Source organism: Prenolepis imparis, unplaced genomic scaffold (assembly GCF_030444845.1).
Source record: "Prenolepis imparis isolate NDT839.2.m4 unplaced genomic scaffold, iyPreImpa1.0 SCAF_15, whole genome shotgun sequence".
NCBI lineage: Eukaryota > Metazoa > Arthropoda > Insecta > Hymenoptera > Formicidae > Prenolepis > Prenolepis imparis.
The window spans coordinates 1,869,064-1,887,078 of record NW_028141173.1 but is presented as its reverse complement, the minus strand read 5'-3'; the positions used below and the strand labels follow the sequence as shown (position 1 = coordinate 1,887,078).

The window sequence follows — 18,015 nt, the reverse complement described above, 5'->3', positions numbered from 1 at the left end:
CATCTTTGTGCATTGCATTCGTCTCGACTTGATTCTTTCGATCGTGGATATTTTACGAATAAATGTTTGGGCGACGTGTACTAAATTTTAAAAAGCTTTATTATAGATTCAAAAACAAAGAAAAGTAAGAACGAAGAGAAGCACAGTTTGTCCTAATTTATAGGCCTAACCTTCCCGCTGTAATATTGTGAAGCGTCGTCGCGTTCTTCAGCATTTGCGTAGCATTCTTCAATATGTTGTCGAAATTGCCCTTTGTGTCGTCCTCTTGTTGGAACTGGATAAGTATTACGAGATACGTTGTGACTGCGCCGGCAATCTAGAAACATTTTTTTTTGTGAATTTTTTTTCTTTACCTCAAGTTTTGGCACGCAGGAGAGGAGAGTTAAAATTTATTTACCGAAGTCACGAGAGTCCGATCCAGGGTGAAGAGTCCGCATGCTGAGAATTCCAACGGGCGGTGCAGAAGTTGAAGCGAAAAAATTTCTAGTTGTTTCATGTCTTCCCTGTCATGACTCGCGGACAGCAATTGGCTTACCAAGACTGCTGTTTTCTTTCCCTGAAAATAATCGTACGTATTCACGGGATCGAAATATAAAATAATAAATTACACAATGTCTAAAAATATGTTTAAATTTTACTTTCAAGAAATAAGGAAAGATTTATTGTGATTTTTTATTTTTCTGTAAAACTCTGAATCTTGCTCTGTAATCATTTACGTTTTAGTAAATTATTATGTATATATGTATGTTAATTTATTAATTATTTATTTATTTATTTATTTAAATTAGATTATATTACCTGCATCGTAGTGGCATATGTGGGCTGCACGATCATGAGCAGCCTCCAAACGTGGAAGATGCACCATAGTCCTTGCACCGCGAGGAATAGCGGTTGGCGCCTTCCGTCAGCTTCCATTATCAAAAAGTACGGCGTAATGATTAGATGAATTAAGCAGGTAATCGTAATTACAAGTACAACGACGCCATAAGCGCTATTTATAAGCGAGACCGTGTCACACAGAGATGCGTGTACTGTCAACAGTCGAGATATTCTGTCCGTGAAACTTCTATTATCTGGAAAAAAATTTGCTACAGTTTTGTTATCGAAAAAATTTATCTTAAACTATATATTATTATTATATATAATTTTCGTCATTTTCTAATATATTCAGCATCTAATTCTCTCTTATTATTATTTATATATTGTAATGTAATTAAAATAAAATTAAAATAAAATCGTACCATTTGCGATGGTGGAATCCATGATCTTCGATTTACGAAACAGTCGAGTATTTCCCACCATTTCTTGTTGGATATACGTAATGAGTTGTCCTTGATCTCGCAAGTCACCGGCTAAGGAATTTGAAAATCACTTTAGAAGCATTAATTTAAAGATTTAGCAAAAATGTTTGATGGTCATTACTATAACGATTAGAAAATATGCACCTAATCCAAGATCTTTCCTGAATTGATTCGTGATCTTGCCACTTTTTAGGATGTTTTCGAGGCTCTTGTTGATTCTGAAGAAGCGCTGACCCACGTTGTACACGATGATGGCGTACTGGATCTCCATCATAATGATGACTATGTACATAAAGTACAGGGGGAGATAATTGAGCGGACCCGTGTAATCCAGCTTCTTATTTAGCTTCACCTTATGGTTCCATGTGTAGACATCGAGACAGGAAAGAATGATGGTATAGGAGAGGCTGCACAACGTCAGCAGGATGGTGCATCGCTGCAACTTCTTCGGCGAGAGGATTCCCATCTTCTCGTCGCACTTGAAGCGAATGAACCGATGAATTCGAATGCGATAGTCTCGATAAAGGTAATTAGATGAAAAAAAAAAGAACTTACCTCAATCAGTTTATCGATGACAGTCTGCACGTGCTGCCAGCACAGAATTGAACCGATGACGGAGGCGGCTGTGAGACTCATCACACCCAACACGTCGCTCGTAGTGACAATTACCGCGTTCTTCGACTTGAGTCGGGTACTGTTTTCCCATCCATGTCTGAGATCGCGCCAGAAACCGCAGATCTCGGCGCCTATCAGGCACGCCAATAGGAACAGACTGCGATACATTATTTTAATTATATTTTGCTTATTTATATATATTAAAAATCTAATAATCTCCTATGTCTTTTCATATTTAATGTAATTGCTAATTAATTGCTCTTTTTTTAAGCTTCTAAATGAGAAACTGCTCGTTACTGCTTATTTGAGGTAAAAATAGAACTTAATAAAATATCTTATATAAGAATCAATATTTCTATATGAATTATATATATGTATATTTTAAGCGTTAAACTTTGATCTTTATCTAGACATGGTCGACAAGAATGTGAAACGATTTGATCGCTCATTGTCACCTGTAAATGCTATCGATGATGCTCAATCGCCCTTGATACCTGCCAGACGCTTGTCGGACAAATCTCGTTGGAAATATACCGGACAGTTTGCTGATATGATAGATCGGGAAAACAGCTTGGTATAAATCGCTGTTTATCGACTTGTTATTACTCGCCACGTCGGGATTTGCCACGTCGTATTCGTCCACGTTTGAGGGTTTGTCTACATACATTATTCCATCGATTTTAATCGCCCATTTTCACGATTATAACACGTGTCACATCGAACAAATAAAGTACGGTGGAATTCTTTGCGCGACATGTGATTGTTAAAATTTTGTGTATCATGTTTTATAATTTTTACTAACTCCTATAATCGTGCAGTATTTATCAATTTTTTAAAATATTTATTTTGTTTTATTTTTCATAAAAATAATTGATTAAAAGTAACATTTTCGAAACATTTAGATATATTTAAATGCCAAGAGGAATATTTTGCACGATTTCATCAATTTCAATTATTTTATAACGTACAGAATAATTGTAACGACGTCTAAAATTTAAAGACACGATCTTAGATATTTCAAAATCATTGAAATTAATGAAATTATTTGTTTTGTAAAGATGATTATTTTTTTTTAATATGAGTGTAATTTGTATATCTTAATATTGTAATTTTAATATATTTCTTTTTCTTATAATATAGATCTTTTCATATTAAAATATTTATTTTAAGTTTAACTTAAAATAATTTTAATTATAGAGGAAGAAAGGAAATCAAAATATAAATATAAATACATAAATATTATAAATATGGATATTTCAACATTAAATAAATTTCGAATTAAGATCATGCTTCACGATCATCAAGGATCAATTCTATATAGTACTTGATCTCATTCTTCCTCTTTAACATGAGAGTAAAAGTAAATGAATTTTGAATTTTATAAAAAACAAAGATGTAAAATGAAGACTTGTATCATCTTACTGTTTGTCATCTTATTCGCCATTGGTTGCTTATCGAAATCGTTCCATCGCACCTGCATTTTTCTAGACATGAGGGTAGTTTCGTCAATGATGTTCGCACTCGCAAGATAATTCGCGAGCTGCATTGAACAGACTCCTACAATCATATAACAATTATAAATTTACAACTTGTCAAATCTTTTGCAACATTTTAATATATTAAAATATAAAGTGCGTGTGTGTATGGTGTAAAAAAAAAAAAGTAATGTGCGGATTATGTAATTCACCTTTTTATATTTGACAGGACGAAGAAATAAAATCACGAGGAGATGTTTCGCAAAAATACCGTTCCTTCGGAACAGACAGGACGAGAATCACTGTCAATCGCATCGTCGAATTGCTGAAGATCTAACGTTGCGAGATTTATCGAGAATTCATGTCGAGGCGCGAATTACGGAGCGAAATGCGGCACAGCTCTATCAGCTGTATTCGCAACCCTATGCGCTTTATGCACCCGCTCCTCCCCATTCGTACTCGTCAGATTGTCGACGGATAATTATTGTTGACGATCGCGAGAGATACTTATCCTTTGAAAAACATACACTTATCTACCACCTACGTGCGAACACGCGACGAGATTTTGTACGTGTAAAGGTACACACCGGGATCTATAAAAAAAGGCTTCGCGATCTCAAGTAGATCAGTGATTCCGCTCGTATATAAGGGTGCTCATTGAAAACAAGGGAAAGACACGACAAGTCTCTTGCTTGTTTTTCGCACGTGATCGAATCAATGGAATAGAGTCTCGCAGTTATATATGTTATCTCTTCTATCGTGCAACGTCTATATTATTAGGTAAATATTAGCCAAGAATATTAAATGAAAGCCGCATTGTTATTCTTTGTTTCCGCATTCATTCTTTTAACACGTGTAACTTTTAACACGTGCGATATATTGCACGATATATATTTGATATTATATATACAAAAAATATCTAGATACTTTGTCTAAAATTAATTCAAAGGAAAAATCGCAGATTTTTCTAATTGTGCTATTTTTTATAAATCATTACAAAATATGTAAATATATAATTAGTTAAAATATAAATAGTTATATAAAATTATATCAACTTTTTTTAATTACTACGGCACGTGGTACATAATGTGGTTTACACAATGGCACAATGATTGCATTTGCAACATAAACATACTGCATATGTAGTGCAAATGTATACATACACATACCACATATATACACACACATACATATTTTACAGACACCATTAATAGTGTTATTTGACGAATAGGACGAGTAATATCTGACTGTGTCAATCATTTGTCACGATCAATATCTGTAATCAGAATCGATTACGATATTTGCAATCTATTCGTTATATGCTGGCAAACACAATTTTCGTCGCTGTACTTTTAGCGTTTCTTACATATTTTTCTTTAATTTAAAGATGCAATCGAAATTTCTTTCGTGTTTATTTTCTGTAGCAGCACACGTGTGATAATGTAACACATTAACAATTCTCATAAAATTGCTATTTATAAAGACAATATATATCTGTAATTATCTTGTAAAAGAAATGTTCTTCATCTGAAATATAGTAAAAATTTATTAAGATCGGTTATCATTTCACATAAAAAAAACTGATTACTGTGATATTTAGACAGAAATATATAGTCTTCTTAAAATTGCAATTATATAACGTAGAAAGAATACTAAGATTGTACTTGAAAGTATACACTTGTTACAAGTTCATCTGATATTATTTTTATGAGTATGAAACAATTTGGAAAAATGTAAAATGATTTTATTGTTTAGCGTTACACGTACCCCCTGTTGGATTGGAGAACACGCGTAGAACTGAAGGAAGCTACGTCGTTATCGTCGTTGACGCAAGGAGAACTATCGTGAAAAGAAAACCTTTCGTGTAAACATTGTAACTTCGATCACTCTCATATTTCCCCACAATCGATCAAGCGCCGCGATAAATGTCCGTAATTACGCGAGGGTTGTCAGATATAAAAGACTATATATATATATATATATATTTTTTTTTTTTTTTTTATTTCAGCATGAAGTAAATAAGAAATTATTTCTGGCATGAATCGCGTTTCGCAAAATGTTTAAATTAATACCTTTGGCATAATCGCAATTTTCATTTAATCTCTTTATTAAATGTTTTAAATAAGAAAACTTATTTAAATTATTTACTTTAAATTTTGTATTTAGGCATTTATTTCAGATTTAAATAATTTAAAAAATTTGTGTGTGAGTAATTGTTGAGATTCCATTCTTTTTTTTAAATTGATCTTTAATTCATCTTTAATTCAACATTCTCTTTAACATATTGATTAAAAAGATTTAATATGAAGAAAAGATTAATTTGAAGAACATATATCGAACAAAATTATTATTTAAATGCAGATTTTCATTTTCAATATTTAATTATTTCTATAGAAGACAAAGTAAATTTATATATAAGCATCATCGTTTTGTTAAACTAATATGTTTTTATAATCTTATAATTCAAAAGAATTACACGAAGGAATTGTGTTTGTAAATTTGTCCTTTGCATACATAATTGCGTTTGAAGCGCGATAGAAAAATATATGTAAAGAACTCTGGAGATAAAATTGATCGTAGAAAATTGTTCTGTTTGTTATAAGTGGTGAAAGCGAATGGATAATGAGTGGCAATATATTTTATGTTGTTTAATATTTTGAAGAAAATTAGGTCATTTGTTATCTTTTATAACTTTTATCTATCGTTTCATATATCTTGATTTTATTAGTTATTTGTTTTTTAAATTATTTAATTATTATTTATAATATATGTAGATTGTTCATAATTATTATATTTATATATAATCTAAATTTATCTAGACAATAGCATTGAATGCAATTTTATAATATAATACGTAGTTTATGCACTAATTTTGTCTTTTTAGTTAATTACAAAATATGAAATTGTTTATGTATATGTGTGTATGAGCGCACGTATTTAATAAACATTTTTATTAAAATTATATTATACTTTTTTATTTTTTATAAAAATAACACAATACATATTTTGACTTCCTTTTCTAGTACTATGTATATTAGAAGCTACTCACCATTCACTTTTTCAAAACATATGATACGTAGGACAAGTAGGTACGTAAAAAACAAATTTGTAAAATTGTAGTCTTGTATGATTATGATAGATAAATCTTCTTTTACCATTCGCTTAAATATGTTTCTTCAAGGCAATTATACAGTTTAAGATTTTGATTAATTCTGTAAAAAAATTATATACTTTTGTTATATACATATATACATACTCTCTTACATATATGTATATATATGTATAAAAGAACAATGCAAAATAATTATTTGCTTACCCTTTAAAGGCTTCGCCTATTTCCGCAACTTTCGAGGGATGACACACTATAGTAGTTTTACATTTTTTCGGATCAAATAATGGCTTGAGATATAAAGCCGCCACACGAGTCATATCATCCATAGTAACAGCGGCAATACGTCGCACCATCTGATGATTATAATCATGTGGCACATTTCTAAAATAGAACAGCAACGATTGAGTTACAATATCGCCTATAGCCTTTTCCTGTTCGATAATCTCGAAGATCATAGACGATTTCGCTGACTCGTAAAGCAGCTTCTCCCATTTGTCGCCAGCAAGATGTGCTTCCTGCAAAAAAAACAAACTATTTACGATTTTATAATTAATACTTTAAAAACATATACCAGTTATATAGTTACATATATCAGTTAACAGTATAGTTACATATAGTTACATATATTAGTTATATAGTTATTATTTCCCATTTAAGCAGCAGTTTTCTCTCTATTGCCTTATCTTTTATTTATTATGTATTTTTAAATTTTATATCTGATATGAATCTGTTTTTTTGTAATTTGTTGATATATTTTGCATTCTCAATAAAATTATTATTCATACCACTATTGATTTCGTCTCCTTATACGCAGCTACTGCATTTGTAGCCTTAAAAAGAGTCAAATACAACAGTCCTTCGTTTGGTTTCGGAAATATGCTGTATCCGTAAGAAAGTCCCTGTCCTCGGATTAACCTCCACATGGGTCCCTGGAATTATGTATTTTCAGAATGACTGCGCTTTTTGATCACTTTTTCAATCATCTGTCATGCGCTCACTTCTGTTTGTGTCAAATACTGCAAACAGACGTCCAAAGCTGGCAGATCAGGATGCTGATAGTCGCTTATGCCTGGGCAAGTCTGGCAGAAGAATGAAGACTCTATACATCCCAATCCTGTGACACAGCCATTGAGAGTAATATCGTCTGCAGGATTCATCAGTGACCAGTCAGCAGTAACATTAAGCCTAAAATTTATTATTTTAATATTAATTAGAAATAGTGTCCAAATATTGGCGCAACAGAGTCATTCGAATGATTTGCACAAGCTATATTTACTTTGCCTTCTCTGACATTGTCACATCAGAAAAGAATTTATTCCACGGAGCGTAGACGTCTGGAACTTGCACCGTTAATTTATCGACGTTAACAGCTATATACAAAATCATATTTTTTAATGATGTCACAGTCTTTCTGACTGATTCAATTTCCGCTATAACTTCCTTCTGGTCTACATCGTCATTCAAACGTTCTATAATATCAGTAAGAAACTTTTGCTGTCGCAACATGCTGGATGTGTAAGGATTGCTATCTACAAATTAAAAAAAAAAAAAAGTTACAAATCTCTTATACTTTATCTTAATTGTATTACATTTTCAGTGTATTGTGATTAAAAAAATAAAAATTTACCTTTATTGTATATTAATCCTTTCATTAAATCACCCACTATTTTGTGTCCTCTTCTCTTTAGTTGCGCCACATCGTTCACCATTTTTGCAGCTATTACTTTTAATCTATCAACTGTTAATTCAGTGTCATATAAAAGCTCTTTAATCCACTGTACACCTTTCTCATACTTTTCTAGTTCAAGCTACACAAAAAGATATGTGAAAATTATTTGTTTTGAATGATTTCAATTACTTTTTTGTGAAAGAAGAAAATGTAGCAGTTTATACATTACTTGAAGCATCAAATAAATGCTATGACTATAGGCTCCGCTTGAAAATCTCGTGGAATTATTAAAGCCAATTTGTGTAGCAGTTCCTATAGTATCAGCTTCCAATAGGGCTACTACTTCTTCATAAGGAATCAGTTGACCATCTCTTCTTATTGGAGATTCCATAATAACCTCCAACAATAGGGGGATATATTTTCTATATTCTCTATCAATAGAGGCAGTGTCCATCACGACAAATAACTGAATTTAGAAATAAAAACAATGATTAATATACATCATATTCAATAATCAATATGTAGTTGTAAAATATGATTTTATAATGCTTTTGTTAAGTGGAAAACAAAAAAGATATTTTACATATTTTATATATATTACATATTTCCACAAATTATATATTTGAATAAAGTGGCACAAAAGAAAACAATACTCACATAAACAAAATTTGTATTAACATGATCTAAATAGGTAAACAATGGCAGTTTAGTGACATCTAATCTAGAATGCTGTTCCGACGTTTCTGTGGTGTAACTTTTAATATGATGAAAGTTAATGGAATCTGTGCTAGGTATAGGCACATTGGCTAATACTTCATCTGGCACAGGTTTCTTAAAAAGAAATAAGAGCAATAGCAAGGTTAAAGACCACCAGATATAAAATGTTATACAAATATATTCGTAATTTATGTAACAGTATACTTAGATACATACTTCGTTTTCCTTGATAGCTTCCTGAAGTTCTATCTCTTTTTGCTCCAATCCATCCGTGCCCAATTTCTCTATCTGTTTGGCTATTCGTTTTTCCTCTTCTTGAGTTAATGTGCGTTGCTTCTCTATGCTAGGTATGCCTTTTACAACAATCATTGGCGCGAGTATAAAATATTTCTTAAGAAGATTTATCCAATATGATTCAGGCTCATTTTTTAATTTCTTGAGATCACATATAGTATTTAATCTCTGATCAAGCTGTTAAAAAAATAAAACCAATTATACTCTCGATATAATAAGTAAAATATAACTCGTGAAATAAGTGTAATAATACATAATACATACATCTTCGTTTGTGTTTCCATATAATATGTGTCCAAAAAGCATAGCTGCGATTGTATCGTGCGGATCGTTTTCCAAGGCACTTAGAGTTTCAAGGATACTTCTCTGAATTACAGCCTTCATTCTTCTCATGTTTATGTTGCCAACACAGCATATATCATTAAGTACTTTCAGCAAAGAATCCTTTAGCAAGGAAATTTTATTTTTCGGCACATTTTCAAACATGAAACTCAAAGCTGAAGTTGAAAATTCATATGGTTCATAATCCACATTGCTGGCATAAGGATCATCTCTCTCGACAAATTCCTTTTGCAATGGACTGACAGATGTGTCAGTAAGATATTTCAAAAGTAAACAACAACCAAGATAATCGTACACTTCATAAACTGTAGACGGTCCTCGCCAAGCAACATAAACCATTCCATTATCTTCGTCATCGCATGGATAACAAACATCTAGATCTATACTTTTTGTAAGTGGTTCAACTGGAGTCTGCCAAGGTCTCTTAAATGTACTTTTTTTTCCCTACAATTTCATAACACTTTGAAGATAAGAAATGTTTATACAAATGTATAACAAAATATAAGTTATGAAAATTATGGCAAATGTTAGGATAATGTCAAGATTATTATCTTTTAAATAATACATTTATATTATATTAAATAATAACTTGCAAAATAGTCGGCACTTATTCTGTACTATCTCTATTTTATTAATTTCTAAAATTAACTTTTAATTTAATTAATATTAATATTAAAATCAAGTTTAATATACCTTCAATATTATTTTCTGTTCTAAGGGCATTAATGCTTGGAAAACATCAGCATGTTTCACTTGGCCTGCTATAAACACAGTCAAGTTTTCCGGTCTATAAAAATCCTTATGATACTGCTTAACTTTCTCATTGTTAGTACTTTCTCTCAAGTTTTTCAGAGCACCTATGTACACAGAGATAAATAATATTTAAAATATATTTGTGACTCACAATTATATATCTATATTTTCATACCTCCAGTATTAGATTTATATCCACATTTTCCAGGATAGACTGCTTTTGATAATTCTGTAAGTGTTATACTCTCTCCTGTATTTTCTTTACCCTGCATTTCACAGTAAACTACACCTGCATCTTTTCCTTCGCTAGTAATGTGATGTACTTCTGTAAGAAACGCTGCATCCTATCAAAATATACAGAAGTGTTAAACATTTCTAATCTCATATAATTTACATAAACTTCCACTTTTATGCATTAAAAATTATTAAAATTTCACCTGAAGAGTCGGATAAAGAATATGTTCAAGATATATCGGCAGTAAGGAGAGAAATCCTTCACTACCAGCTGTCGTCATAGTATAATAAGTATGATCCGAACATGTATGAGCGTTAGTGCCAGACGCGAGACATCTATTAGCCCAGAGATCCAAGAGGCCCTTGTAAGGATACTCCTCGCTTCCCAAAAAGATAAGATGTTCCAATGTATGTGGAAGCCCATCGTCATCAAACGCCTCGGTAACTGATTGTAGAATAAAAGTGAAAAAATGATTAAAATCGTTATTGAAACATATTAAATGACAATAATATTTTTATTGTCGAAAGAGTTGAATTAAGAGAACTTTACGTCGAACAATTACTTCTAATATGTGTGAGCGCATATGTCAATTACCAAGATTGAAATAGCCACTGACAACCGGCCCCTCCACCTCCGCGATACAAACTGTGATGCCGGTATTCGTAGATTTATACATATGGAACGGAATCGTATCGTTGACTTTCAGCATACATATTTGCTGAAATCCGCCCATATTTCCTCTCGGGGAGCTGTCGACAGGCGGCATAATATCGGTCAGATTCGCGTAAATTTCTTCAAGTAATCAAATCACTCCTATTAGCATCAACCTCAACCCTCGATTGCCCTCGATCGCCGACGAGTGTCGCACGCGAAATACACTACGGTATGTTCGTAAATCAGGATGTCGGAGCAAACAGGTAGACGTCCTCTAGGAACTAAAGGAAAAAATCTATTGGTCAATTGAAATTTAGGAAGATTTTCGAACACACGCCGTGGACAATTTTTGGCTTTCCTAGTTACCAGTTTTGTATTGAAAGAGTACGATCTATGTATATTTATATCATGGTTTTATTTTCTTTCTAACCTCTTTATTTCTAACCTCATTTCAGTAATTTCTAACCTCTAAATATTAAAGGGAAGACGCGACAAAAGCGTTGTTTTACCGCAAATGGCAAGATATTCCAGTGAATCGGACTCGGATCATAGTAGATATCGAAGGAGACGAAATCGAAAATCAAGGTAAAAAGCAAGAGAAATATATAGTTAGTAATAAGAATTTCATCATCAATTAGGTTAGCAATTACACAAGCTTAATTACATTTGATAGAATATATAATCTGATATATTTCACATCATTTATCGCAACTTTGTTGTTTATATTGTGAAGACAATTTTAATATTGCATGATAATTCTTTCAGATCTAGCACTTCTGATAGTAGCGAATCTTCGCCTCATCGAAGGAGATTATCGAGACATTCGAAGACAAAACGTAGACACCGTTCGCATTCAAGAAGTAGAGGAAGAGATCGAAATTCAAAGGGTCATAAAGGCTCTAGAAGCAGTCATTCAAGAGACCGAGATAAGAGGCGTTATCATAGCAGTACAGGTAGATCCCACTCTTCTGATCGTTCAAGAAGAAAAGCTAGATCTACTTCAAGAGACAAATCACGAAGTCCTTCCAGCAGTTCGCAATCAAATCAATCAAAATTCAATGCTGAAAAGAATCAAGTTGTAGCAACAAAAGGTAAAACTGTCAGCTTGTATTAACGTTGTAAAAATTTGTATTTAATCAGAGTTCAAGAGATAATAGATAGATGTAAATTAATGCTGATTTACAGACGATTTTCCTATCGAACCACGTTTCAAAGATGGTGTACTTGAGGAAATAAATGCTGAAGGTTTCACTCCAAAACAATTTACCTCATCTGCTGTCAAAGAAAATAAATTTAAGAATATCGTTATAGATATTAGTTCTGATACTATACAGATTCCACCAGTACCTAATATTCCTAGTGGGCTAGAAAGTATATTTCACACATCAGTAAGTTCTTTAACTTTGAATTAATATTTTGTAATCAGATAATAAACAGATAATGTCCATTTTGTTTCGTAGATTATGATGGATCAAGAAGCAAGATTTGATAAATGGGTGAAAAAGCTCTATACTCTTAGACAAAAAGCTATAGCAGAGCGAGAAAGAGAGACTTAGTACATACAAATATTATTTAAACCATATTGATTAATCACTATTGATAATATTGCATTAGATATAAATATTAACACTATACATATATATATATATATATATATATATATATATATATATATATATTATATATTATATAAATATAATTATTTAAAAAATGTATATATTATAATTTTGATAATTAAGTATAAATTCCTATCTTTAATTAAGTTATTTAATAACTTAATTCATTTTTAAATTAATGTGAATAAAAATAAAAATTTTTTGTAAACTATATGCTCTAAACTCTAAAGAGAGATATAGATAACTAATATAATGAAAACTTGTAAAACCAACTTTGTCTTAAGTGAATTGTGGAATAAAAATATATCTGATACGATTGCACAAATGCTAATATTCGTATGTAATATACGATTTATTCTTTATCAGACTTTACAATTAATCTGCGTATAATTTTACAAATGTGGTTTTTAATACTATATGAATAAAAGAATTCAAACTCTATAATCAGAGAGACACGAAAATAGTGTAGGAAGCTGTAGAAACTCAACTACAATCGCGCAAAACTTGAGATAAAATCATAACACTTTGAAAAAGTATAAATGCATGTCCGTAGACAATATTATGCATCATATCATAGAACTAATAGAAGTAAATTGACAATAATGATTCTCCGCATTCTATCCCCACTCCAAAAGTGGTGGAACTAACTAATATACTATATTTTTTTGTCACCAGTGATTGTGTGACCTACATGCCTACGAACATTTAAAACGCCGCGTACGTTCCGCTTATACGTATATTCGCGCGTTTGTATTTGGTATCGGAATTGATATAATACAAGCATTCTTGGAATTAATAACACAAGCAGACATGGAACTGATATAATAGAATGAGTTATAAATGTTCAGGCACTCGGTTCATGGTGATCTGACAATGAATATATTATATATGTATATATATATGTATGTTTCCATTATATTGATTTGTTTAAAAAAGAAAATAGTTTAATCAATTTTACATAAAGATTGATTTAAAGATACGACACAATACTTTATTAGAATCACATATATAATTGTAATTGTTTTTTAATATCTGTCCTATTTGAATAATTTTTTTTTTTACACAAAAATTATCTTGTACAACAATGCGTTGTACATTTTAATTTCATGATATCTGTGTGTTGATATTAAAACATATTACAATTTCCTTTCTTTTTGATATGCTAAGAAAGTCTTGAATTCTTTCAAATTCTATTTGCCAAGTTGTTTCTTTTTATTATAAAGTATCCTGCATCGGAAAAAACTTAAGGCTATATTTAAAAACTATATTAGTATCTATGACATACAATATTTAAGGCTAATGAGTTTATGAGTAAAAAATTCCGAGTACCTGGATATATTTGCCGATATTGAACGTTGCATATACGCGTAATAAAATTTAAAAAAAATTAAAAAATAACGATTTTTGTAAAATAATGCATCAAAATAGACTAATGGCAAAATTGCATTCAGTCACAATACATTCTTATCTATTCCTTTTTGGTTCTTCAATTCCAGTTTTCATAAATTGGCAATAAAAACTGATACATAAAACATATATATTTAAAATGCCATATCATTAATACTTATTAAAGCATGTGACTTCTCACTATGCAGAAATGCAGAACAGATAAACAAGTCTTAAGGAATGTCTGAACACCAAGATTCCCCTTAAATCAATGGTTTGTAATTTCTATTATCTTTCAATCCAAACGTTTTGTAAAAATATTTATATAGTCACAGTAATCTCATAAATGTGTGACGTGTTTTATGTATTGATTACAATAATAAAAAAAAGAATATATTTCTCACTGAGACATATACTAAGAAGCTATTTCAATTCTGATACTAGCAGTTTGTGTACCGCGCATTTCGAGCTCATCAGGCATTGTGCCCCTAATGAGAACGATACATTTTCTAATAATTCACAAATAAAAAAACATATTTATAATTTATTAATAATATTATAGAACTGCATTTGTAAGCACAACGACTTATAGTGTATGGCTATTATATTATTAGTTTTATTGATTATTAATGGAGTTTGTAAATATAATCAACAAGCTGTGTATCAGAATCCATAACAGCAAAACATTTCATTATTATGGTGTAACTAACATTACGCTTGCTATCTGTCTGAATATATTTTGTGAAACATGGAAGAAATATTAATTCCTCTGTAAGAACCAACTTGCAGACGATATTCCATTTTATATATATTCTTTTTTTTACTCAGACTTCTTGTGTATATTTGGAACAATTTCAATAATTCAATTGTGTTCACGCTTAACTACTCATGATATTATAAAGGAACCCTCATGATGCATTAAATATTTCTAATGGACAACAATTAACAAATCGCGTACTTAATCGCATTATATAATTTTGTGTTTTAAAGCTAATAAGAAATATAATGGAAAGACAATGAAGATCTCAATAAGTGTGAATATACCTGAAATATAATAGTTTTAGGAGAATATAAAAAAAAAATCAGTATTGATATATAATAAATGCAAGATAACGATCTTGAATTCGTAAATATTTACCTAAGTTTGCTCTGGACAGCATATAACTTTTATACATTGAGAACTACTGATGGTTAATATTCTGAATAATCTCTAGAATAATTGAAAATTTCCTCAATTGCTTTTACAGCTTCATTCGAAGTCTTCTAGATTTACGATATCAACTTCCATAATACTGTTGCCAGCGAATTGGCCGAACACTCCGCTCGACGCGCTGCGTTTTATAACTGGAAATATTTGAGAAGAAAAAACGTTAATGTATTAATGTGTCGCGTATATAAGAAATTTTACTTTAAATTATTTGCAATTTGACAACTAACCACTAGAAGAATCCACTTTCTTTAGCATATAAATAGGCAAGTCTTTGCATTCTCGTGCTATGTATGTTCCAACGACTGACATGTCAGTGATTGGTGGTGTGACTACTTTCATGGTTTCACGCACGATTGCAGTATCCACTTCGTAATAACCTAATATACAAGACATTTATATTTATATAAACTTATATGTACATGTATATATAATATATATAAATATATGTATTATATATAATATATAATATATAAAATAAATATATATTATCTAAATAGAATTATTCTTTCGACCATGACTGGCATAAGTTCAAAAATGTTTATTTATTAAAGATAACACAACGTTTCGACCATTGGTTTTGGTCCTTCTCAAGTGCTAATCGAAACGTTGTGTTATCTTTAATAAATAAACATTTTTGAACTTATGCCAGTCATGATCGAAAGAATAATTCTATTTAGTTTTTAAAACTCTACTGGCGATTGACATATATTGTATTAAATATATATTATATATAATATATATATAAATTATATATAAATCAATTAATTTGAATTGAATTTTATATATATATAAACTCACCATTGTACATCTTTCTAAGAAGATCATACATATTACGAGGTGGCAATACGCGTTGACGATTCAAAGGCATGACAAAGCAACACTGGCCATCGATATCTATTATACCTGTTTTATTCTGTAAATAAATAAGATATTACAAGAATCTTGTTTGCAAAGATCATTTAAAGAGCACGTTGGATAGGAATAAGATATCGACTCACAATGTTAAAATCATGTATAAAACGCCCTTGACGTCCACCACGGAAATCAGGCACATCAATTTTCTCATAATGCTCATTCTCAAGATCAATTTCAAATCTCTCTTTGAAGAAATTATTAATATCGTGATCTATATGCCTTGCAATATCCAATGCATCTTGTTCCATAGCTTTGGTGAGACTTTTGGTGAACAGATCGGAATCAGCCAACAATCCCTGATGAACTCCATTACTGCCGTAAGATGCTTTGTTCGAGCTGTCGTACGGAATGCTATACCAGCCAGTACGGAATCTGTGCATCTGAGTTCTCGCATACTGTTTATAGATGTAAAGCCCACCGATCACTCCGATAATCAATATCATCAGCGCGACGAGGAAGAGCAAAAACGTTGCAGTTACATGTATACGATGGATGCTTCTCTTAGAAACGAAATAATGACCAGTCGAATCGGTTTTTGGACGTGCTGCTTCTACATCAGATTTCGAACCATCCTGTTAAAGTACAGAGAATATTTGTACTTTTATTTATTCAATTGATAGCTTTTCAAACATTTTTATATTAATCTCTACAAAAATACAAAAGGCAAATAATGTATAAAATTATATATTTCTACGTATGGTATCTGTATACAATTTTATGAAGGAGATAATTGTTTACCAATGCATTTGCATCTTTTCGAACATCTTTAAAACAAAATTGACATACGTAAAAATTTAAATATCCCTTAAAATTCATTTATATTATCTTTGCAGTAAAGAAAAAATGTGACAAAAAGATATTAATTTTAATTTTATTTTCCTATTTTATTAACTATTATAAAGAAATAAGTCGATACTTTAAAAGCGAATAAAAATGCGTATTTTTTTATAAATATCTCTCGAACGTCACGCATCATTTTCATAACACATGTGTTATAAAAAATGTGTGGTATACATCTGTCATAACAGTATCGTTTTGTCATAACATCACAAGTGTATTGTATTCTGTTTCGGTCTTATCGAGACATGATGTACATTGATATGTCAACATTATCAAGCGTAGGCATAGTTTTGCTGACCATCAGGAAACAGATGCATAACACATATACATATACATCGATGTAAATGTATATAAAATATAGATAATGCACATATGACCCTCTCGATGTAAATTGATAATTGGTCGCGAATATAGATATTTTTTTTACACACGAAAATTGTGCGTAGTTTCCGCGCTGCTCGACCTCGACGAAGTCGTTAAAAGTAAACGTTTTTCCAATTGACGGAATTGATTAGTCGATGGGAGATTTAAATAACGCGTCAAGTGTGTCGCGCGATACTAACCGTGGAGTTTTCCTCAACAAACAATGGCTGCTCCATTTTGTCGGACGCCTTCTTTTCCGTGATCGCTTTCGTGATGACCGTCATCTTTGCGGATCTTTGGAGTGCCTCACTGCAACGAGAAGAATCTCGCGATACGACACGACGAACCAAGTTCACGGGGATCGAACCGTCTACCTGGTCACCGCACAAGCACAAGCGTTTTATCGGAGTCCCCTCGGATGGGAACAGAGAGGAGGGGGACTGAATCAACACCGGAACGACGTACGAAGAGTCTCGCGCGATACTGCGTATGCACAAAACGCCGAGATTGATCGCTGA

The 18,015-nt window shown here is 31.4% G+C and overlaps 3 protein-coding genes across 4 annotated transcripts; 1 reads left to right on the top strand and 2 right to left on the bottom strand.

Annotated features, from left to right (window-relative positions):
* Window positions 1-81: 81 nt before the first annotated feature.
* Window positions 82-11,385, bottom strand: LOC145946206 (uncharacterized protein C05D11.1-like). The gene is made up of 22 exons (XM_083055731.1): window positions 11,108-11,385; window positions 10,716-10,957; window positions 10,454-10,622; window positions 10,219-10,382; window positions 9,448-9,969; window positions 9,106-9,360; window positions 8,830-9,003; window positions 8,402-8,638; window positions 8,131-8,311; window positions 7,780-8,032; window positions 7,502-7,688; window positions 7,289-7,432; window positions 6,708-7,018; window positions 6,547-6,603; window positions 3,339-3,487; window positions 2,372-2,573; window positions 1,857-2,073; window positions 1,446-1,779; window positions 1,242-1,352; window positions 799-1,073; window positions 398-556; window positions 82-316 (listed from the first exon to the last, which is right to left on the bottom strand). Exons 1-22 carry the CDS (start codon window positions 11,277-11,279, stop codon window positions 158-160), a joined length of 4,674 nt encoding a protein of 1,557 aa, XP_082911857.1. The 5' UTR covers window positions 11,280-11,385; the 3' UTR covers window positions 82-157.
* A 194-nt stretch (window positions 11,386-11,579) lies between these two features.
* LOC145945790 (uncharacterized) lies at window positions 11,580-12,818 on the top strand. Its single transcript, XM_083054943.1, has 4 exons — window positions 11,580-11,752; window positions 11,933-12,258; window positions 12,353-12,555; window positions 12,628-12,818. The coding sequence occupies exons 1-4, from the start codon at window positions 11,682-11,684 to the stop codon at window positions 12,721-12,723; spliced, it is 696 nt and encodes a 231-aa protein (XP_082911069.1). The 5' UTR covers window positions 11,580-11,681; the 3' UTR covers window positions 12,724-12,818.
* Window positions 12,819-13,106: 288 nt separating this feature from the next.
* On the bottom strand, window positions 13,107-18,006 carry LOC145945788 (uncharacterized). Of its 2 annotated transcripts, XR_014426923.1 has the most exons (6): window positions 17,698-18,005; window positions 16,378-16,866; window positions 16,178-16,292; window positions 15,607-15,756; window positions 15,308-15,513; window positions 13,107-15,213 (listed from the first exon to the last, which is right to left on the bottom strand). XR_014426923.1 is itself a non-coding variant. In XM_083054938.1 (5 exons), the coding sequence occupies exons 1-5, from the start codon at window positions 17,779-17,781 to the stop codon at window positions 15,419-15,421; spliced, it is 933 nt and encodes a 310-aa protein (XP_082911064.1). In that variant the 5' UTR covers window positions 17,782-18,006; the 3' UTR covers window positions 13,107-15,418. The 2 variants fall into 2 exon arrangements, 1 of the variants encoding a protein (XP_082911064.1); XM_083054938.1 differs by having other exon boundaries at window positions 13,107-15,513; window positions 17,698-18,006.
* Between the last annotated feature and the right edge of the window lie 9 nt (window positions 18,007-18,015).

Excerpts from the sequence above, each read along its gene's own strand:
- LOC145945788 (XM_083054938.1), bottom strand. The coding sequence starts at position 17,781 with ATGACGGTCATCACGAAAGCGATCACGGAAAAGAAGGCGTCCGACAAA. Across the intron at positions 16,867-17,697 it reads TTGTTGAGGAAAACTCCACG|GATGGTTCGAAATCTGATGT; the intron begins GTTAGTATCGCG and ends GTACTTTAACAG. Across the intron at positions 15,757-16,177 it reads TCTTAGAAAGATGTACAATG|GTTATTACGAAGTGGATACT; the intron begins GTGAGTTTATAT and ends CTTGTATATTAG.
- LOC145945790 (XM_083054943.1), top strand. The coding sequence starts at position 11,682 with ATGGCAAGATATTCCAGTGAATCGGACTCGGATCATAGTAGATATCGA. Across the intron at positions 11,753-11,932 it reads AGACGAAATCGAAAATCAAG|ATCTAGCACTTCTGATAGTA; the intron begins GTAAAAAGCAAG and ends TAATTCTTTCAG. Across the intron at positions 12,259-12,352 it reads TCAAGTTGTAGCAACAAAAG|ACGATTTTCCTATCGAACCA; the intron begins GTAAAACTGTCA and ends GCTGATTTACAG.
- LOC145946206 (XM_083055731.1), bottom strand. The coding sequence starts at position 11,279 with ATGCCGCCTGTCGACAGCTCCCCGAGAGGAAATATGGGCGGATTTCAG. Across the intron at positions 9,361-9,447 it reads ATGGAAACACAAACGAAGAT|CTTGATCAGAGATTAAATAC; the intron begins GTATGTATTATG and ends TTTTTTTAACAG. Across the intron at positions 8,033-8,130 it reads AGGATTAATATACAATAAAG|ATAGCAATCCTTACACATCC; the intron begins GTAAATTTTTAT and ends TTTAATTTGTAG.